This window comes from Uranotaenia lowii, chromosome 1, assembly GCF_029784155.1.
Source record: "Uranotaenia lowii strain MFRU-FL chromosome 1, ASM2978415v1, whole genome shotgun sequence".
NCBI lineage: Eukaryota > Metazoa > Arthropoda > Insecta > Diptera > Culicidae > Uranotaenia > Uranotaenia lowii.
Window position 1 is genome coordinate 205,974,605 of NC_073691.1, and position 23,935 is coordinate 205,998,539.

A 23,935-nucleotide genomic window follows, 5' to 3' on the forward strand; every position below is an offset into this window, starting at 1 on the left:
TTGACAATTTTGACAATTTTGACAATTTTGACAATTTTGACAATTTTGACAATTTTGACAATTTTGACAATTTTGACAATTTTGACAATTTTGACAATTTTGACAATTTTGACAATTTTGACAATTTTGACAATTTTGACAATTTTGACAATTTTGACAATTTTGACAATTTTGACAATTTTGACAATTTTGACAATTTTGACAATTTTGACAATTTTGACAATTTTGACAATTTTGACAATTTTGACAATTTTGACAATTTTGACAATTTTGACAATTTTAACAATTTTGACAATTTTGACAATTTTGACAATTTTGATATTTTTGACAATTTTGACAATTTTGAAAATTTTGACAATTTTGACAATTTTGACAATTTTGACAATTTTGACAATTTAAACAATTTTGACAATTTTGACAATTTTGACAATTTTGATATTTTTGACAAAACACAAACACATACAGGATCTCAATGAAACTTGATGTTTCCTCGAAGAGATTCCTTTTTCTTAACTCTAAGCGTACATCTTTCGAGAATATGATGGCTAGCATTTTACAAATGCTAAAACCACCAACCCGTAGAAAGTGTACTATGTATGCCGTGACCGTGATTCGATCTCATACCCGCTGGCATAGAAAACTTGAAAGCTATCCTCTACGCCACGGGCTGCGGCATATTTGACAATTTTGACAATTTTGACAATTTTGACAATTTTGACAATTTTGACAATTTTGACAATTTTGACAATTTTGACAATTTTGACAATTTTGACAATTTTGACAATTTTGACAATTTTGACAATTTTGACAATTTTGACAATTTTGACAATTTTGACAATTTTGACAATTTTGACAATTTTGACAATTTTGACAATTTTGACAATTTTGACAATTTTGACAATTTTGGCAATTTTGACAATTTTGACAATTTTGACAATTTTGACAATTTTGACAATTTTGATTATAATGGTATTTCTTGTGTGTTATCGCGAATGAGGTTTCACATGAGTTCAATACCTAGAATCAATCATACATTTGTTGTTAAATCTATCATATTTACAGTTGAATCAATTATACCAATACAGTTGAATCTATCATATTTAAAGTTGAATGCCTAAAATCAACTATACAATTGTAGTTGAATCTATAATTTTCACAGTTGAATCAATTATACCACTACTGTTGAATCCATTTATTCATAGTTGGTTGCGTATAGTCAATCATCAGTTTGTTATTGAGTCTATTATATTTATAGTTGGATGCGAAAAAATCAACTACGCTTTGATGATTGGTATAACCAGTTGAAATAATTCGAACAATTGTGGTCTTTTTTTTTCCGTGTAGAGCACTCAGAACTCCTCCTAAACCACTTATTTTTAGTAAAAGCTTTATTAGCGCTTTCGGAACTACCCAAAAACAAATAACTTAATCAAGAATCTAAGAATTTTTTAAGACTATAATAAAACAGTTATAAAACTAGCTGCATAAAAATGCCACAATAAAATCATAATAAAACTTTCAAATGCTGGTTGGATTATTTAGTCTTTCTTGGGAAAGGGCTAAAAAGTTTTCGGTTAATTCAAAACATGATACAGTTTCGAACCGGTTGCAATCGGTTGAACAAACAGTCATTGGATAGTAAATGTTATGATCACAGTGTACTGAAATTGTTTAACACAAGCTCTTTCTTAATTCAGATTCAAAGTACCTACAAACTGCCTCAGAATTCCTCACATTGTTGCGTGGGTGTCCAGAACCACCCCGAAGGGGAGGAAGGAAGTTGATTCAATTTCAATCTATGCAAATGACCAGAAGGCACACACAATTGCACGAAGGTTGCTTGCTTTAGTTGCTGCTGCAGTTCAGAGACAAGTGCAAATCCGCACCAAACTCTTTCGCTTGCGGGATTGTGTGCATGGGTGTGAGAGCGTAAACTTGATCGAACGTGTGGTGTCGTTGAAAAGCGCAGATCACCGTTTTTTTCGCGTCGTCTTCTGCGTCCCCATGTGGCTCGCTTGAGGGACAGGAACAGGGAGCTGAACAGGCAAGAATTAAAAGAAAAAAAGCGAAAAAATTCCCACAGCTCACCGCGTCGTCGTCGTCGTTTGTCGCGAGGGAACCGGTTTGAAAATGCGCTCGCCTCCACCTCCTCGCACACATTCGTCGTCTGGTTCTCTTTTTCGTTTGGTCTCTCTGGTCTGAGGCCCAGGGGTAAGCGTAATTTAAATAAACAAACAGTTATTTATTTATTATTAATTAACTTACAGGTATATTCGCTCTCTAAGTATGTGTGATTTTTCAAGAGTCAATAAAGCGTGGAAAGCGGAGTGCCCGGCATATCTACAGGTACACACTATGGGTAGACTGTAAGATCGGTGCGGTTCCGATAGTGGCTGATGGTTTGGCTTAGGTCGCGCAAATAGAGACTTAATCGAAACGACTTGGGGCCTTTGCTTGGAACCACACACGACGACGTTTGGATGGGAGCTTTTATCCTCGGTTAAGTAAGCTGACTCTTATTGTTTGATTCGGGTGACAAATGCGGTGCACTTTAAAGTAGGTAGCGCGTTAATGTGACTTTATGACCGAATGACTGAGTCATTCTGGTCGAAAGTTTCCCACAAAAGACCTCAATGCTAGACAGGTAAACGTAAGCGACGAACCCCGTACTAGAATTGATTATTTTGATTTTTTACTCATCAATTTTTTTTTTTTCAAACAGTTTCGCTCCAATGCCAAAAACTAAAAAGTTGTCGAGCTGCTTCTGTTCCAACTGGAACTGGAAGTGGAGTACTTGGACCGGAAAATCCACCGCAAGGAAGGCCCCAATTCGTGACCATAAAGCTGTAAACCATTTTTCACACCATAAATCGCAAACTCGAAAAGTTTTGGTTTTAATTAGTAGGAACTCTTTCGACGGGCTCTAACCTCTAGGCTTATCCAGGTGTGTGGGGTGCGAACGAATTCGGTCATTTGCTGAATGATGAACCGAACCGGGGAGTTTGCACGTTTTTATGGTTGGCTTCCTTCTCCACCTTGAGCGTGTCCTCTCACCTGGTCTGGATCTAGACGCCAAGCTAGACAACTAGTGCCTAACTACTGCGCCCGCATGAAGAGCTGGGGCCAAGACGTCGCCACCGTTTTCGTGGTAGCTCATTTCCGGTGGATTTATGATCTGGCCGAAAGCTGACGGATGGTGGCAGCAATTAAAGTCACTGACGATGACAGCCAGCCAGCCAGCCAGCTAGAGCGAGGAGAATTGGACGAAGGGGCTAAAAATAGCACGCGTTCTGCTTTTTTTGTGTTTTGTTTTTGGCTGCCAGCCGAGACGGGACCACTGCTAGCACGTGCTGATAAGCTCTTATCGAAATGAGTGGTTGGTTGTTGCTGTTTATTTTTATGTTTATTTTGGATGTCCGGCATCTGGGTTTCAAATTTGCCACATTACTGTTGCTGCTTGAAGAATTCCACATGCAGTCGCTGGAATCGACAGATTGACTTACCTCATCGCGATCGCACCATACTGCTAAAATGACACTAAAACACAATAAGATACAAACAGATTAAATCCACGGCCTTTTTTCGGTTGTTTCCGCGGAGACGTTCGAAAGTCGCACCTCGGTCAGGGACAGCCAGCCGGACTCCACAAAGGTTTACATTGTCGTGTTTTGTTTTTATTACCCCCAGCAGAACAATAAATTCCTCAACTCCGACCGGGGCCTGGGTGTGATTTTCACGGTTTCTCAGCTCTCATTACACTTTGGAGTTCCGTTTTGTTCCGAACTTTGTATGACAGCAAAAGCTGTTATCGCTCGGTGCGTTTCGACACTTACGCACTTGGTCCGCCTTGCCCTGGCGGCCAACAACTTCATCTCATAAACTTCAACTGAAGCGGTCCACCGACCTCTAACAACTGAATTTGTTCCCTGGTTTTTTTTTCCTTTGCGGGACCAACGGGAACGGATCAGCCCGGATCGGTCCCGGTCATTTCCCACACAATGGCAATTAAAGCGAATCGAAGAAGCGAAAATTAAGAACACGGTCATACCGGTGTTCCACAACATTCGGCCAGTCGTCAGAGCAGGCGGCGGTCATAACGCGACAGTAAACCAAAGCAAGCGTTAAATTACTTCGCCGGGACCCTTTCACCTGGGCGCAAAATCGCGGCGGTCGGTCGGTCGTTCCAACGTTCAAGGGATGGAAACATGCTTCTCGGCCACAGAACAACACCAACTATCATCGAACCCAAAGACGATGACGACGACGACGATGGTTTTGTATGGGAACCTGGCTGCCGGCCGCAGTGTCACACAAATTATGAATTCTACTGAAAATGAGCTATGGCCCTATCCGGTGAACCGGATAAGGTACCAATTGTTGTGCAATGATGCGCGACCAAATGGTGCGCTGCGCTTTCTTGTCCCGGTTCGGCCAGCCAGCGGCTGGTCAGTTTGTCGGCGGTTGGCCGCCGCAGTTGTAAGCATATCGCATTCCTCCTGTTGCTGCTGCTCGGGGAATCATTCCTGAGAACTAAGTTTTCTTGGTTCGCGAATCGCACACATATGAACGGTGATTTGCCGATGCAGAAATTCTCAACTTTTGACAGTTAAAAATATTTTTTCGTCACATTTGTGAACTATTTTTGACATTTTACAAGTGAAATTTTTGAGACATTTTTGTGACATTAGTGTGACGTTAGTGTAACAATTTTGTTTTAGATTTAATATATTTTTGTGGCACTTTTATGACATTTTTGACATTTTTTACCTTTATGCGACCTTTTTGCGACCTTTTTGCGATCTTTTTGCGACCATTTCTGTGACATTTCTGTGACATTTTTCTAACATTTTAATGACATCTTTGTGACTTTTTGTGACACGTTTACAGGCATTTTTGTACAATTTTTGTGACATTTTTAAAACATTTATGTGACATTGTCACAAACATTTTTGACATATTTGCGATCTTTTTGCGACCCTTTTACGACCATTTTTGTGAAATTTTTGTGACATTTCTGCGACATTTTTTTTGACATTTTTGACATATTTGCGACTTTTTTGCGATCTTTTTGCGACCCCTTTGCGACCATTTTTGTGACATTTATGTGACATTTCTTCGACATTTGTGTGACATTTCTTCGACATTTGTGTCATTTTTGTCACATTTTAATGACATCTTTGTTACATTTTTGTGACACTTTTAAAGACATTTTTTGACATTTTTGTGGCATTTTTGTAACATTTTTGTGTCATACTTCTGACATTACTATGACATTTTTTTACATTTTGTTACATTTTTGTGACATTTTTCAGACATTTCTTGAAATCTTTGTGACATTTTTGTGACAAAATGATATTCTTGTGTCATTTTTGTGTCATAATTGTGTCATATTTCTGTCATTTTTGTGTCATTTTTGTGTCATTTTGTGTGTCATTTTGGTCATTTTTGTCATTTTTGTGTCATTTTTGTGGCATTTTTGTGGCATTTTTGTGACATTCTTGTGACATTTTTGTAACAATTTTGTGTCGTTTTTGTGTCATTTTTGTGTCATTTTTGTGACATTTTTGTGTTATTTCTGTAACATTTTTGTGTCATATCTGTCTCATTTTGAGTGTCATTTTTGTGACATTTTTGAAACATGTTTGTGACATTTTTCAGACATTTTCGTGATATTTTTGTGACATATTTGTGAATTTTTTTTGGCACTTTTGTGCCATGTTTTACATTTTTGTGGCTTTTTTGGGACCCTTTTCCGACCTTTTTGCGGCCTTTTTACGATCTTTTTTATGACATTTTTGTGATTTTTGTGACATTTCTGTGACATTTTTGTGTCTTATTTGTCTCTTTTTTGTGTCATATTTGTCATTTTTGTGATATTTTTGTGACAGTTTTGTGTTATTTTTTTGATATTTTAGTAATATTTTTGTCTCATTTTGAGTGTCATTTTGTTCATTTTTGTGACGTTTTCGTAACATTTTTGTGACATTTTTAAGACATTTTTATGACATTTTTGTGATATTTTTGTGGCATTTTTGTGCCATTTTTTACATTTTTGTGACCTTTTTGTGACCTTTTTCCGATCATTTTTGAAACATTTTTGTGTCATTGTTGTGTTATCTTTGTAACATTTTTGTGACATTTCTGATATATTTTTGTGTCATTGTTTTCTCATTTTTGTAACATTTTTGTCTTATTTTGGTGTCATTTTTGTGTGTTATTTCTATCAGTTTTGTGACATTTTTGAAACCTTTTTGTGAAATTTTTGTGATTTTTTTGTTACATTTTTGTGTCATTTTTATGTCAATTTTGTGTCATTTTCGTGACATTTTTGTGTCATTTTTGTGTCAATTTTGTGTCATTCTTGTGTTATTTTTGTGTCATTTTTGTGTCATTTTTGTGCGATTTTTGTGCCTTTTTTATGTCATTTTTGTGTCATTTTCGTGTCATTTTTGTAACATTTTCGTGTCATTTTTGTGTTATTTTTGGAACATTTTTGTGAAATTTCTGTCTCTTTTTGAGTGTCATTTTTGTCATTTTTGTGACATTTTTGAAACATTCTGTGACATATTTCAGACATTTTTGTGACATATTTGTGAAATTTTTGTGGGACTTTTATGCCATTTTTTACATTTTTGTGACTTTTTTGCGACCTTTTTACGATCTTTTTTATGACATTTTTGTTACATTTTGTGTCATTTTTGTGTCATTTTTGTGTCATTTTTGTGTTATTTTTGTGTCATTTTTGTGACATTTATAACACAAAAATGTCATAACAATGACTATTTTTTTTATTTTTGTAACATTTTTGTGTCATTTTTGTCTCATTTTGTGTGTCATTTTTGTCATTTTTGTGACATTTTTGTAACATTTTTGTGACATTTTTGTGATTTTTGGTGGCACTTTTGCTCCATTTTTTACATTTTAGTGACCTTTTTGTGATTTTTTCCGACCATTTTTGCAACATTTTTGTGTCATTGTATTGTTATTTTTGTAACATTTTTGTTACATTTCTGTTATATTTTTTTTTTGTCATTTCTTTCTTATTTTTTTGTCATTTTTGTCTTATTTATGTGTCATTTTTATCTCATTTTTGTTAAATTTTTGTCTCATTTTGTGTGTCATTTCTATCAGTTTTGTGACATTTTTGAAACCTTTGGTGAAATTTTTGTGATATTTTTGTGACATTTTTGTGTCATTTTTTTTTTGTCAATTTTGTGTCATTTTTGTGCCATTTTTGTGTTATTTTTGTGTTATTTTTGTGTCATTTTTGTAACATTTTTCTGCCATTTTTGTGTCATTTTTGTGTCATTTTCGTGTCATTTTTGTTTCATTTTTGTCTTATTTTGTGTGCCATTTTAATCATTTTTGTTACATTTTTGGAACCTTTTTGTGAAATTTTTGGCAAATTTTTGTCACATTTTTGTGATATTTTTGTGGTATTTTTGTGGCACTATTGTACCATTTTTTCATTTTTGTGACCTTTTTTGACTTTTTTACGACCTTTTTCCGATCTTTTTGCGGCCTTTTTGCGATCTTTTTGCGACGATTTATGTGACATTTTTGTGTAATTTTTATGACATTTTAAGACATTTTTGTGACATTTTTGTAACCTTTTAGTGACATTTTTTTACATTTAAGTGACATTTTAGTGAAATTTAAGTGTTATTTAAATGACATCTTTGTAATTTTTGACATTTTTGTCATTTTTGTCATTTTTGTCATTTTTGTCATTTTTGTCATTTTTGTCATTTTTGTCATTTTTGTCATTTTTGTCATTTTTGTCATTTTTGTCATTTTTGTCATTTTTGTCATTTTTGTCATTTTTGTCATTTTTGTCATTTTTGTCATTTTTGTCATTTTTGTCATTTTTGTCATTTTTGTCATTTTTGTCATTTTTGTCATTTTTGTCATTTTTGTCATTTTTGTCATTTTTGTTATTTTTGTCATTTTTGTCATTTTTGTCATTTTTGTCATTTTTGTCATTTTTGTCATTTTTGTCATTTTTGTCATTTTTGTCATTTTTGTCATTTTTGTCATTTTTGTCATTTTTGTCATTTTTGTCATTTTTGTCATTTTTGTCATTTTTGTCATTTTTGTCATTTTTGTCATTTTTGTCATTTTTGTCATTTTTGTCATTTTTGTCATTTTTGTCATTTTTGTCATTTTTGTCATTTTTGTCATTTTTGTCATTTTTGTCATTTTTGTCATTTTTGTCATTTTTGTCATTTTTGTCATTTTTGTCATTTTTGTCATTTTTGTCATTTTTGTCATTTTTGTCATTTTTGTCATTTTTGTCATTTTTGTCATTTTTGTCATTTTTGTCATTTTTGTCATTTTTGTCATTTTTGTCATTTTTGTCATTTTTGTCATTTTTGTCATTTTTGTCATTTTTGTCATTTTTGTCATTTTTGTCATTTTTGTCATTTTTGTCATTTTTGTCATTTTTGTCATTTTTGTCATTTTTGTCATTTTTGTCATTTTTGTCATTTTTGTCATTTTTGTCATTTTTGTCATTTTTGTCATTTTTGTCATTTTTGTCATTTTTGTCATTTTTGTCATTTTTGTCATTTTTGTCATTTTTGTCATTATTGTCATTTTTGTCATTTTGTCATTTTTGTCATTTTTGTCATTTTTGTCATTTTTGTCATTTTTGTCATTTTTGTCATTTTTGTCATTTTTGTCATTTTTGTCATTTTTGTCATTTTTGTCATTTTTGTCATTTTTGTCATTTTTGTCATTTTTGTCATTTTTGTCATTTTTGTCATTTTTGTCATTTTTGTCATTTTTGTCATTTTTGTCATTTTTGTCATTTTTGTCATTTTTGTCGTTTTTGACATTTTTGTCATTTTTGTCATTTTTGTCATTTTTGTCATTTTTGTCATTTTTGTCATTTTTGTCATTTTTGTCATTTTTGTCATTTTTGTCATTTTTGTCATTTTTGTCATTTTTGTCATTTTTGTCATTTTTGTCATTTTTGTCATTTTTGTCATTTTTGTCATTTTTGTCATTTTTGTCATTTTTGTCATTTTTGTCATTTTTTTCATTTTTGTCATTTTTGTCATTTTTGTCATTTTTGTCATTTTTGTCATTTTTGTCATTTTTGTCATTTTTGTCATTTTTGTCATTTTTGTCATTTTTGTCATTTTTGTCATTTTTGTCATTTTTGTCATTTTTGTCATTTTTGTCATTTTTGTCATTTTTGTCATTTTTGTCATTTTTGTCATTTTTGTCATTTTTGTCATTTTTTTAATTTTTGTCATTTATCAAGTTGGATTGTTATTTTTACAAAAACCAAGTAGTTAAAATTTGAAAATATGATTAAAACCTCCTAAATTTAGTATGGCGACCGTCACAAACCGTATAACATAAATAGTGTAAAAAACTACCATGTTTTACTATTTGTTGATTTGAGAAACTCTGCCCTTCCAGAGGAAAACCTTTTTTTTTGTTCAACAACAGTTAAACATGATCTGACATGCACATTTACGAACATAAACCTCACACGCCGGAGAGTGAAGCAAAGACAGGCAAAATCTTGAACAACAACGACATCAACAAATCGGCTGATTTTTAACAAAACGACTCCAAACACCCCAGAGAAATGTGGGGACACCGGCTCGATGGCAACTCAGACGCCCTTTCAGCCTTGCGCGGTTGATCAAGTTACTCTTTGGATCGCTCGTACTCCTCACATAGATGGGGATTTTTTGGGGTCTGCAAAATTTTGGGTCCAATTTTTCGTGGCCCTCATCAGCCTATTTTCGGCGGTGAGGTGACGAGCTTTGCCGACTGGGTGTGTGCAACAACACTAAAAAAGATTTGTGTAATCGTTTCTTCCGTACGCCCGGGTCATCTGGGTCCAGGGAATAGGAAGAAAAATTGAAGAAAAAAAACCTAGCACGAGGAATCAAATTTCTCAACTTGGATGGAGCACTCGAAAGGATCGCAAGGAGACGGCGAACTCCGATAGAGTCTCGCGGAGGCTGGAGGTGTTTGGTTGTTTTTTCTTTGGGAGAGTGCGCCGACCATACGACTGGATCGAATTTCGTCAGGTTTGGAAACCGGGCGGTTTTTATTGTGGTGTGAATCTGTTTAGTTATGACCTCTCTTCTTGGCGGTGTAGAATCAGCCTCGAAAAGTTCGGTGGACACGAAAAAAGTTTCTCTCCCGCGCGGCGCGGGTACTAATTGGAGATTTATGGCTTAGTTTTTTTCCCGCTCGTTTTCTATTGAGGCGAACGAAGGGGGGTCAAAAATCCCGCAAAAAATTCCAACCTCTGATTGAATGTTATGAGCGCTAAGCCCGAAGCTTAGAACCGAGTGCGGTCATAAATATTTCTGCTCCGGGCCAATAGAGCAATAAAATTAAAATTTTGAAGAACCGCGCTTTGACCCCGTCGAACAATGAGCGCGAAAGGTGTGGGTGAGTGAGACCGATCCGATGGATTGGCATTCATTTTTTAATGAGGTCCTATTTTTCGGGGGGGGTTGAGATTTCATCACCGAAAGCCATGCGTCACAGATAGCGAAGCATTGAAATTTTGTCGTCGGAACCACGTGTGCCATTAATCACCCCGCCGGAATGTCCCGCCGAGATAGCTCCAAGTGCTGATTGATGGGCGCTGATAAAGTGTGCGAGTGTGTCGATCGTCGCTGTAGTTTATGGCTTTCGTCTATTTTCCGGTTCAAAGAAATAGCAAAGCACCGTAGACGGTGAAGACAGTGTGCGACTATTCGATTTTTTCTCCTACTTCTTGAAAAGGAATTTGAAACGAAACAAAACCGAAGTTTGTCCCTTTGAAGAGAACTTGCGGGAGCGTTTTTTGTTTCTTGACTATTCAAATCCAGCTGAGTGTTTGGGAGAAGATTTCTTGGACTGCGATAGAAATTTAATGACAGTTGATCGGTGTTTAACGATGTTTCCTATCTGCCGTCCAGTGGATTGATCTTTATTGCCAGAGGAAAATTACGCGCTATTCTGATCTTTACTTAGAATTTATAGAACCACAAGTTTGAAACCTTAAGAGAGCTGGGTCTCCATTTTTTTAAATTATTTTAAATTTAAATCTCAGCCTAAAATCCCAGTTTTGTACAGTGCGATACAATATGATAAGAAACGATACGTTATGATACGAAACAATACGAAACTAAGCAAATGTGGAACAACAGCTGAACTAGCTTCCTGCAGTCGGTGGTGGTGGAATTTGAAGTTCGGGCAGCTAGGCCAAATTTTGGATTCACAACAAAACAAACGGTGTTATTGGGGAAGGTCACTACGAATTCACTAGTATCCCTTTTGGATTGAACATTTCACCTTATATCTTTCAATGGATGATGACTTATCTACTGAGTGTTCAGGCGATTTAACACATTTCTGAACATTGCTCGCTACCTTAGCTAATCGATCTCATTTGGCCCATCCATGGCTTGTCAATCCTAAGTGATACATTGGCAAGGCATGGATGGGCCGGATGCGAGCAATGTTCAGAAATGTGCTAAATCGCCTGAACTACTCAGTAGATAAGTCATCATCCATTGGAAGATATAAGGTGAAATGTTCAGTCCAAACGGGAGACTAGGAAATACGATACGATACGATACGATACGATACGATACGATACGATACGATACGATACGATACGATACGATACGATACGATACGATACGATACGATACGATACGATACGATACGATACGATACGATACGATACGATACGATACGATACGATACGATACGATACGATACGATACGATACGATACGATACGATACGATACGATACGATACGATACGATACGATACGATACGATACGATACGATACGATACGATACGATACGATACGATACGATACGATACGATACGATACGATACGATACGATACGATACGATACGATACGATACGATACGATACGATACGATACGATACGATACGATACGATACGATACGATACGATACGATACGATACGATACGATACGATACGATACGATACGATACGATACGATACGATACGATACGATACGATACGATACGATACGATACGATACGATACGATACGATACGATACGATACGATACGATACGATACGATACGATACGATACGATACGATACGATACGATACGATACGATACGATACGATACGATACGATACGATACGATACGATACGATACGATACGATACGATACGATACGATACGATACGATACGATACGATACGATACGATACGATACGATACGATACGATACGATACGATACGATACGATACGATACGATACGATACGATACGATACGATACGATACGATACGATACGATACGATACGATACGATACGATACGATACGATACGATACGATACGATACGATACGATACGATACGATACGATACGATACGATACGATACGATACGATACGATACGATACGATACGATACGATACGATACGATACGATACGATACGATACGATACGATACGATACGATACGATACGATACGATACGATACGATACGATACGATACGATACGATACGATACGATACGATACGATACGATACGATACGATACGATACGATACGATACGATACGATACGATACGATACGATACGATACGATACGATACGATACGATACGATACGATACGATACGATACGATACGATACGATACGATACGATACGATACGATACGATACGATACGATACGATACGATACGATACGATACGATACGATACGATACGATACGATACGATACGATACGATACGATACGATACGATACGATACGATACGATACGATACGATACGATACGATACGATACGATACGATACGATACGATACGATACGATACGATACGATACGATACGATACGATACGATACGATACGATACGATACGATACGATACGATACGATACGATACGATACGATACGATACGATACGATACGATACGATACGATACGATACGATACGATACGATACGATACGATACGATACGATACGATACGATACGATACGATACGATACGATACGATACGATACGATACGATACGATACGATACGATACGATACGATACGATACGATACGATACGATACGATACGATACGATACGATACGATACGATACGATACGATACGATACGATACGATACGATACGATACAATACGATACGATACGATACGATACGATACGATACGATACGATACGATACGATACGATACGATACGATACGATACGATACGATACGGTACGATACGGTACGATACGATACGATACGATACGATACGATACGATACGTACCACAGTACCACAGTGTTAAAATTAAAGCGAGCGCTTCAACCAATTTTGACCATACCCTATATGGTAAAAAAAACGTTTTTCGATCACTTAATTCAATGCCAAATCGAAAGTAAAATTTATTCCTCCTCCTAGGTGTCAAACGGACGATAACCGCCATCACCTCCACCAAATTACCATATAATTTTCAATCAATGACCCCGGCCTTTTGATGATCGTCGTCGTCGTCATATCATCGATCGGCACTAAATTCCGCCGCATCTCTGCGAGGACGGGTTTCAATTAATTAACCCTGTTAATAACTGTTATTAAGCTCGGTAATGAACTGTCTCTGAGCGACGTCGTCGTCGTTGTCGTCATTTTCGTGGTCGCAACTTCAATGTTGATTTTTTCCTTCGGGAAGCGTGTGCGTAATTTTGGCACCGAATGCAAAAAAAACCCCGTTGAAAAGGGAACGCGAATAAGTACGCGCCTCTCTTTTTTAAGATGTGTCATCATCTTCTTAGTCCGGGGCTCCTTCTTTTTCGGGTGATTGCGTCCGTAATCAAAAATCGGTGATGCAATTTTCGGGATCCCTCCCTTGTGCGACACATTGACGACGGCGACCATCAAAAGTGAGGGACATTGATTCCCGGTCAGGTTTTTGGAAGACGAGTTTTTTTTTTTGAAGCTCTCCTTCCCCAAGGTATCAATCAGTCAAGGTTGCCAGCTTTTTTTGCTTCCTAAGAGGAGCATCCCGATAAAGTGTCGGTTTTTTTGCTGTTGTGTGTTTGGTTATTATAAGACACAAAAAAAGCTCTTAAAAAACTTAAAACAAGTACTCGCTCCCTTCCCTTCGCGAGTGTGGCACCGCAGTCTGTGCGGTAATGATGAGGTGTGATGATTTCATTATTCAAATAAGAGTGCGCCGGTGTGGTGGGTTTTCGCTTTCGATCGAAACTGAGAAGAGCAGAAAAAAACGAGTTTGTTTTTACCATTTTTTACCCCTTCAGTTCCCTCCGATTGGTTATTGGCTGACTGGAGGTTTCGACTTTTGGTAAGGCACGGATGCGCGAACGAACGAACAGCCTAATTTGGGCGCAGTACCGATTTCCATCAATGAAAATCAAGCATTTTTATTCAAGCCGGCTTCTGTTGGATTGTGTTTACTCTCACGCTTCTTAGCAGCGAGAAACATTCATACTCTTAAGTGATTTGCTTGTGATGAGAACGTAGCACTTTTTTTCTGTTACTTTTCAGTACGGATAGGGTCAGGTCATGGCGTTTTGTTTGTTGTTTGCCTTTTTGCTTGAATATATTTATTTCGACCATCGAAAAAGATCAATCGAAATCGAGAGTGATTTACTGTTGGTGGATTTTTCTTCTTGCTTTCGTGTTTCACTTCTTCCACGTTCGAGGCTGGGAATCGGCTCGGTTGAGTCTGGGGGTCGAAATTTGCAACTTCAACTGTGGGGGAACAGCTAAAGCAGCTTGCCGGAGGTGGTGGGATTTTAAGTTCGGGTGCACCACTTAGAATTGCCAAGACAGGGATGAGCCAATTGAGATCGATTAGCTAAGGTAGCGAGCAATGTAGGTTGGCGTTCCGTTTGCGGTGTGGGCGCTACTAATAACTCTATGTTGATATTATTGTCAAGGTTTTGAAATATTCCTAAATCGTCTGTACTGCTGAGTATAATAGTCATCATTCATTGGAAGATATCAGGTGAAATTTTCAGTCCAAATTGGAGACTAGCGAACTTGTAGTGATCTTTCCAAAAAACACCGATTGTTTTGTTATGAATCTAAAACATGGGCTTCAAACTCGCTAGAAACCTTGAAATGTTACGAGGGGTTGTAAAAAATTAGAGTGAGTGTTGAACAACACACAGAAAAGATACTTCAATGACTTCCCTATCATTCTTTGGAAACTATTGGGAGAAATATTCAGTCCAAATGAAAAACGATTGAAGACATAATGACCTTTGACGCTTGAGGAGGCTAGAAATCGTCTGTTCGGATCCTCCTTTTGATAGGAGCTCTATAATACCTATTGAAACTACATAAACATCAAAAGATTCGCTCAGTTTGTTTGCAGTTAAAGTTAAATAAACAAATTTTTAGTCACTTTCATCACTGGGTCAACCGAACAAAACAACGTGTCGTCCCAGGCAACCTACCCCATAAAGTCCCATAAAAATTATCTCAACGACCAACCATTTCCGGTCGCGAACCAAAAACCTTTCCTCCACTACGGCTTACAACCGCGAACAAATAACCCTCCCGACAGACAGGCAGACTATTTTGTACCTCTTGGCAATTTCTCACGCCTCACACCTCGCATCTCTCGTAACCTCCCTTCGGATTCCCAGCAAACCGGTCGGTACACCGATGAACGATAATCGTCAATGCAAATCTTTATCGACCCTCGACTTCCATCGCTCAAATCGGTAGCCATCGCTTGTCATAAAAATAAAATCTCGACGCGACGCGATCGTCGTCGGATCGATCGAATCTCAGCCAGCAGCAGCCCGATCGCAAACCCGATTGATCGATGTACTCACCGACTCACCCTTCTTTTGAGTCCCTCCTTGGATTGGCTGGTAGGATTCGTGTGAAAATTTGGTCTCATTAAACGTTGAATTTCGTCCCAATTGTCACTTTTCCGAACTCTTTTCGCGCATCGGTCGATGATCGCCCAGGCGTTAATTCGTCGAATTTTGAATTAAATGAACCATAAATATACTCTTTTGGCTAATGATACTTTTTTCTTCGCCTTTTTTCTCTGCGTCCTCGATTTGTGATGTCTTTTCTCCAGTTGCCGCGCAGTGTTCGGATTCGTAGAGCCCCGAGGCATTTGGGGGCCAATTAACCGAAAGGTGCTCCAGGCTAAACTGTCCAAATATTGATCGTTTATCGATTTTGATTGGCGGATAGAGTCGAACCGAGCCGATCCGTCCATCGATCGTCGGATCGTCGGGGCCTCGCGATGAATAATTTCCTAATTAGTGCCTTTGCGTTTGCCTTTTGGTTGGTCTCGTTTGAGAGAGGGTTTTTTTCTGTTGTTGTTAACCAACCACCAAGTGGACATTTGAATGCGATCGACGACGCTAATGAGCGTCAGCGGACTAGATCGATCCCAAACTTCAAGCCAGACGGATGAGAAGTGAAATAAAACGTCGACAAACGTTTCCCAATTAAATGCGGGGACCACCCGATCGGCTTCTGTTCCGTTCGGGCAAAGAATTTCCTGGAAGATGTCTGCCGTTGAGGACGATGACGCTTTGGTACCGGAGGTTCTGACGTTGCGTTTTGGGTTTCGGCCGGATCGAAATCCCACAGTAAACTGTCCCCAAAGTAGGGTCGGACTCGGGAGGGATCATAAAAATTTCACCGAGAATCGATCCAGGTCGTAAAATAACTGAATTAATTGAGAGTGCAGCGCATTCGTGATTTGAATTGGGTTGGTTTTAAAATATCGTTTGGCAGACGAAAAATTTTCTTTAATATTGCGAAAATTGAGCGTTTACCAAAGTTACAAAACAATGTTTTTCAAGCAACTTGCAATGAATTAATAATGTATTGTAAAACTGTTTTGTGTCGTTTCCCCCAATTTTTGGTACAATTAAGATTTTTTTACGCTAATGAGACCTATTTTTTTACTGGGTATGTAACTCAAACAGTAGGCTGAAACATGTTGCAAACAGGAATCCGAAAATATGAGATTCTTTTACAGTTTTCTATCAATTCATGTGTCTTAGGTGAATGTGTTTAACTAATATTTTCTTAATCTCTATTTCATCCCCAGGTATCCTCCTCCGGCTTCTTCGAGATGCAAATTCTGGAGATTGCCAACACAAACAGTCACCTGCTGTCCGGATATTGCTGCGGCATGCCGACGGGGAAGCAGCAACTCCAGACGACCGGTAAGCCAAAACCTTCCCAAAAACCCAGTCCCATTTTTGTGGTTAAGCACCCGAACTTGATTGTTTGCAAACATCTTTTTTCCCTTCACAGGATGTCCGGCATGTGTGACGGCATTTCGGTTGTGCCTGAAGGAGTACCAGGGCACGACGTCGGCTTCTGGGCAGCTGAAGCAGAAGCAGCAACAGCAACAACAGCAGCAGCAGCTGCTGGAACCAAGTTCCGATTCGACGTCGTCGTCGTCATCCGCCATGTATGGGTGTGCCTTCGGGAATGCCAGCACCCCGGTCCTCGGCGGGTCAAGTTTTGTGCTGTCTGATTCGGAAGTCGGCCGGGTGACGCTTCCCTTCACGTTCCGGTGGACGGTGAGTCATTGTTTGTTTATTTTTATTTGTTTACCTTTTCGTTGCGGGTTGTGGTTTTTGCATGTTGTTGTTAAGGGACTAAGCGTCTCTACGCATATGAAGGAGGGTCACGGTTCCGGAAGAATTTTTTCGGGAGCTAGCTGAGAGAAACCGCAGGTTTCTGACTTTTTGCGGTTTCTCGTCTGTCGAGTGGGATCAGGTTCGTTTTGCATTTGTTTACCGATCCGTTTAAGTCACTCACCTGCGTGCTTGAGGTGAGAAAAATGGACTCGCAACTACCGGATCAACCTCTAGCAGATCAGAATTTTGACAGTTTAAATTCTGTCTTTTTTGTTTGTTGTGATTCGGTTAGTTTTTTGGAGGGAAAATCAGTTCGTATGACCGTAAACTTCTTTATACTCATTGCCAAACCGAAGATTTACATCAATTAAACATCGTATTGTTCCGTAAATAGCTCTTTTCCAAAAGAAAAGCTTAAGTGATCAATTCCCTCATCGTAAACAAGAGATCTACAACGAATAACAACTTATTATGCGTCTTTCATGCAGCTGAACAACAGATGTTTCGTCCCACGACAAGAAAAGGCTCCAATAAATCGCATCGTTGTTGCTTTTGTTTTGTTGTTTGTTAAGATGTTCTAGAGGTTGTTCTCTGGGCTAAGTATGTTTTGTTAAGAAAATGTGTGATTTAGATTTATCGTGTATCAAAAATGCTTACAAATCAAAGCGCATTACTTACTTTTCGTTTTATTTTCGGATGTCATTTGAATTATTTTGTTTTAGCAAAATTATTAAAGTTTCACAGTTTTGACAATTTTGACAACTTTGACAATTTTGACAATTTTGACAATTTTGAGAATTTTGAGAATTTTGAGAATTTTGAAAATTTTGAGAATTTTGAGAATTTTGAGAATTTTGAGAATTTTGAGAATTATGAGAATTATGAGAATTTTGAGAATTTTGAGAATTTTGAGAATTTTGACAATTTTGACAATTTTGACAATTTTGACAATTTTGACAATTTTGACAATTTTGACAATTTTGACAATTTTGACAATTTTGACAATTTTGACAATTTTGACAATTTTGAAAAATTTTGACAATTTTGACAATTTTGACAATTTTGACAATTTTGACAATTTTGACAATTTTGACAATTTTGACAATTTTGACAATTTTGACAATTTTGACAATTTTGACAATTTTGACAATATTGACAATATTGACAATTTTGACAATTTTGACAATTTTGACAATTTTGACAATTTTGACAATTTTGAAAATTTTGACAATTTTGACAATTTTGACAATTTTGACAATTTTGACAATTTTGACAATTTTGACAATCTTGACAATTTTGACAATTTTGACAATTTTGACAATTTTGACAATTTTGACAATTTTGACAATTTTGACAATTTTGACAATTTTGACAATTTTGACAATTTTGACAATTTTGACAATTTTGACAATTTTGACAATTTTGACAATTTTGACAATTTTGACAATTTTGACAATTTTGACAATTTTGACAATTTTGACAATTTTAAAAATTTTGACATTTTTGACAATTTTGACAATTTTGACAATTTTGACAATTTTGACAATTTTGACAATTTTGACAATTTTGACAATTTTGACAATTTTGACAATTTTGACAATTTTGACAATTTTGACAATTTTGACAATTTTGACAATTTTGACAATTTTGACAATTTTGACAATTTTGACAATTTTGACAATTTTGACAATTTTGACAATTTTGACAATTTTGACAATTTTGACAATTTTGACAATTTTGACAATTTTGACAATTTTGACAATTTTGACAATTTTGACAATTTTGACAATTTTGACAATTTTGAAAATTTTGACAATTTTGACAATTTTGACAATTTTGACAATTTTGACAATTTTGACAATTTTGACAATTTTGACAATTTTGACAATTTTGACAATTTTGACAATTTTGACAATTTTGACAATTTTGACAATTTTGACAATTTTGACAATTTTGACAATTTTGACAATTTTGACAATTTTGACAATTTTGACAATTTTGACAATTTTGACAATTTTGACAATTTTGACAATTTTGACATTTTTGACAATTTTGACAATTTTGACAATTTTGACAATTTTGACAATTTTGACAATTTTGACAATTTTGACAATTTTGACAATTTTGACAATTTTGACAATTTTGACAATTTTGATAATTTTGACAATTTTGACAATTTTGACAATTTTGACAATTTTGACAATTTTGACAATTTTGACAATTTTGACAATTTTGACAATTTTGACAATTTTGACAATTTTGACAATTTTGACAATTTTGACAATTTTGACAATTTTGACAATTTTGACAATTTTGACAATTTTGACAATTTTGACGATTTTGACAATTTTGACAATTTTGACAATTTTGACAATTTTGACAATTTTGACAATTTTGACAATTTTTGTCAATATTGACAATCTTGTCAATTTTGACAATTTTGTCAATTTTGACAATTTTGACAATTTTGACAATTTTTGACAATTTTGACAATTTTGACAATTTTGACAATTTTGACAATTTTGACAATTTTGACAATTTTGACAATTTTGACAAATTTGACAATCTTGACAATTTTGACAATTTTGACAATTTTTGACAATTTTGACAATTTTGACAATTTTGACAATTTTGACAATTTTGACAATTTTGACAATTTTGACAATTTTGACAATTATGACAATTTTGACAATTTTGACAATATTGACAATATTGACAATTTTGTCAATATTGACAATCTTGTCAATTTTGACAATTTTGTCAATTTTGACAATTTTGACAATTTTGACAATTTTGACAATTTTGACAATTTTGACAATTTTTACACTTTTAACAGTGAAAATTTTGACAATTTAAGATCTGTTAGCAGTTTTGTTATTGTTGTGATTTTTTAAATCAATGATTTTCTTTCGATTGCCTCTTACAATTCTTGCTGTTGAAAGTTTCTTATTCATACTCATGGCACCAAAGTTTAATAATTGAAGGCCTCATTGAAAAATCCTCTTGATCCAAACGCATTTTGCTTCTTCATTTCTTATTTAAGGGCATGCCGTTATCAAGTGTCATTTTAAAAACAAGTTTACGTCGATGGATTTTTTTGTATCAACTATTGTGAGAAAATCTCACTCCTGGGTCATCGATTGAAATAGTTCCCACAATAACCTTCATAAATTGACCTTTCTCAATTCGAAATAGCCCTATTTTAAAAATAATTTCCCCCGTTTTAATTATTTCGGTACATGTTCGATTTTAAAAACAAATCGATTCCCACATTCGTCGAAAAGTGACCTCCATCAGGATGGCTGGGAAACATTTTAACACCAGCAGACTGATCGCTTCTTGTCTTTGTTCTGTTGAGTTATTCTCAGAGAGTAATATTTTCTTTCAAAAAAAAAAAAAAGATTTTGTTTTGGTGTCTTTAAATGCTCTGGACGTTAAAAAGCTTTGCAACCCCGGTAAATGTCGGTAAACAAAAGATGATCCTGAGTGAAAAAAAAACTAAAACAAAATTAACCTTCTCATGGAAGATTTTGGCCCGCAGATGACTTTCATCATCATCATGCAATGCAATTTTTCTGCACCGGGTGCTGGTGGCGCGGCTCAATCGGCTGTTTATTTTGCACTTTTGTTCCTCCGGTTCTCTTAAACTGTGGCAATTTTGTTGCCGTTTTTCGGCGTTTCTGGAAAGGTTTAAGTTTTTTCCTCCGCTTCTTTAATAAGTTCTTTTAATAAGGTTCCATCCAGCAGCTTCAAGAATTGGAGCAGCAGCAGAACGATTGCATGTTTGTGTTCGAGTTGATTTGGTTTTTTTTATTCGTTTGGTTCTTCCACCCGGCTGATGAGTTGCAATCGATTGTGTCTATTGCAGTTGGTTGCGGGAAAAATATTTAACCGATGAACATTTATAGAAGGAATGGCTAGGGAAGGGAAGTTTGTGGTGGCAAATTAATTTCTTGGCGGGCTGGAAAGTTCAGTCCGTCCGATCCAATGATGATGATGATGATGATTATGCCGTTCGGTTGCAATCAGGAAGAATTGAGCTGGCTAGCTAGGCTCTTGAAAGCGAAACTTGGCAATTTATTGCCAATCGCGGCGGCCATTTCGCGCTGCAACCTAGTGTTTGAGACAGCAAGCGCGCGAAGCCAAACAAAACCTCAATTAGCTGAACCCGGAGGTCGACCCCGATTTCGTTTTGTGCTTTTCGATTTGTTTGAAGCTTCGTGTGATTAATGGGATCAGAGTTGCGAGATTTGCCGTGGGCTTTTGTGGGCGAAATTGGGGGAAGTCAAAGGTAGTTAGTTGTAAAACTGCAACCATGGGCTGATGGGCCATTTATCTTTCAGCTGTTAGGAAAAAAATTACTGGGAAAATCAAACTTAATCAGTAAATTATTTTGGGATATTTTCTACAAGTGTTTCAACAATCCGGCTCGAAGGACCAATCGCCTCGAAATGAAACTGGATCACGGAAATCGGGCTCTCTATTGAAACACAATCCGGCTCAAAGGACCAATCACCCCGACTGATGGAACTGGATCACAAAAATCAGCTTCTTTTTGGGACAATCCACAGAGCAACTGTCGGAAAACGATTCAGTCGATCAATGACATTAAATCGCCGTTTTCCACGATCGCGAAGACATACCCGAGTGGCTACCTCAGGCCACAACCGCGGCCAGTGGAATTCTTCCCGGAAAGCAGAAGCGCTAGTGCCGCGTCCCATCTACCATGGTCATGGGCCAGCACATTACAATGCATTATTTCCTCCATTATTTATGATTTTGCGGACGGGGAAATGAACTAAACTACAAACGAACCTCCTCCAGCTATCGCGAGCGGATTCCTCGCCGAAAGGGGGGAACCGAAGAATCGGTGGTCGCTGGATAAATCATCGATTTTCTTCCGAAGGAATAAAGAAGGGTGCTGGTGGACACGTGGTTCAGATTGTGGTCCCGAAAACCGGGGAAGGAAAATCGATATTTTACAAATGTATAAAGTAACCTTCTTTCCCAATGATCGGTGATCGCTTTCTTTCGCCGCTTTCGTTTGGCCTTTGAAAGGAGAAGAGGTATGGTAGTGAAGCCAGCAGAAATCAACAGCATCAACAAGATCGGGGAATCGTGCACTGTGGCGAACTGCATCAGACATCAGTGCTATCTCTCTGGGTGAATCTTGGCAGAAAACTGATTTCTTGTCCCCATTTGCTGCCGCGTTCCTTCTCCTAGTTTCTGGAGAACGTCTCGGAGCTCGGGATCACCGTACTGAATCAGAAATACTAAATTTATTACCAAGGTACGCGTGTTCAAGGGATTTGCGGTAGAAGATCGCGGAGCAAAAAAAAACCCTCGGACGAGACCGGAGGGACTTGGTTTATGCTTCTGATGTTGGCTGCTGGGGCAATCGATATCGATGGGGGGTCCTCCCCCGGCTAAAATTATAGACTGGCTCCGGCAGCTTAAGAGTTGTGGAGGTTTGGAAAGAATGCAGCGGGGCGAAGAGAATCAGGTAATATCTGACTTTTGCCGTTGTTGAAGCATGTTGCGTTCAGGTATTATTACATCTGTTGCAATTGCACACCCGTGTGTCGTACGCGTTGTCGTCGCTATCAGTTTGTAACGCTTCATGTTCCTTGAACGGATAATTGTTTGCAAGATGGTGTTGTTCAGTGCAGGTGCGTTCGAGGGTTTACTTTGGTTGTAAAATCCGGCTCGAGGACCAATAACATCGCTTTAGAACAGGATCATGACATTTCCTTTTTTTGTGTGACGATGTAGGTCACAATCCGGCTCGAAGGACCAATCACTTTGACTGCTTTTTGAAAATAGGTTTGGATCTATACTTCCGTTTGATCCTGACTAGAAACGCCTCTGATCTACAATGCTTTTCAAACCGAAACAACTCATTGGTAGTCTCTTCAAATTAGAAGCACTCCACTGCTCCGCGACTGACCAAGAAGCAACCGAAAGCATAATTTTATCACACACCGCGATCCTCGTAGCTCTGGATCATTCGTCGGGGGAAAAATTATCGATCACATCGCCTGAACTGTACTTAAACGGGGCCAGTCCCTGGCGGCAGCAGACGCCAGCCATCGCCTCATCAGAGAGAGCTCCATTACGCAAGGTTTCGCGCGCCATAGTTTTTCTCCGAGGCTGAATGCACGCCGTTGCACGAAAAGAATGTAAACCACCAGAGATAAATTAAAGATGAACTTTCCTTGGACTGAACATCAACCAACTAGGCACTCTGGTCTTGGTTGCTCCACGGTTGCGTGCTCGTTCAGAAAATCCGTCCCAAGATGGCGGTCGGTGTCTCTAACTGGGTGA

At 37.2% G+C, this 23,935-nt stretch overlaps 1 protein-coding gene across 1 annotated transcript in view; it reads left to right on the forward strand.

Annotated features, from left to right (window-relative positions):
- The window catches only part of LOC129745127 (protein serrate-like), a 140,439-nt gene that overhangs the window by 40,752 nt on the left and 75,752 nt on the right, over nt 1-23,935 (forward strand). The window contains exons 2-3 of the mRNA XM_055737993.1: nt 17,071-17,188; nt 17,280-17,551. Of these exons, the coding sequence (XP_055593968.1) occupies nt 17,071-17,188; nt 17,280-17,551 (390 nt within the window). The remainder of the gene's footprint in view (nt 1-17,070; nt 17,189-17,279; nt 17,552-23,935) is intronic.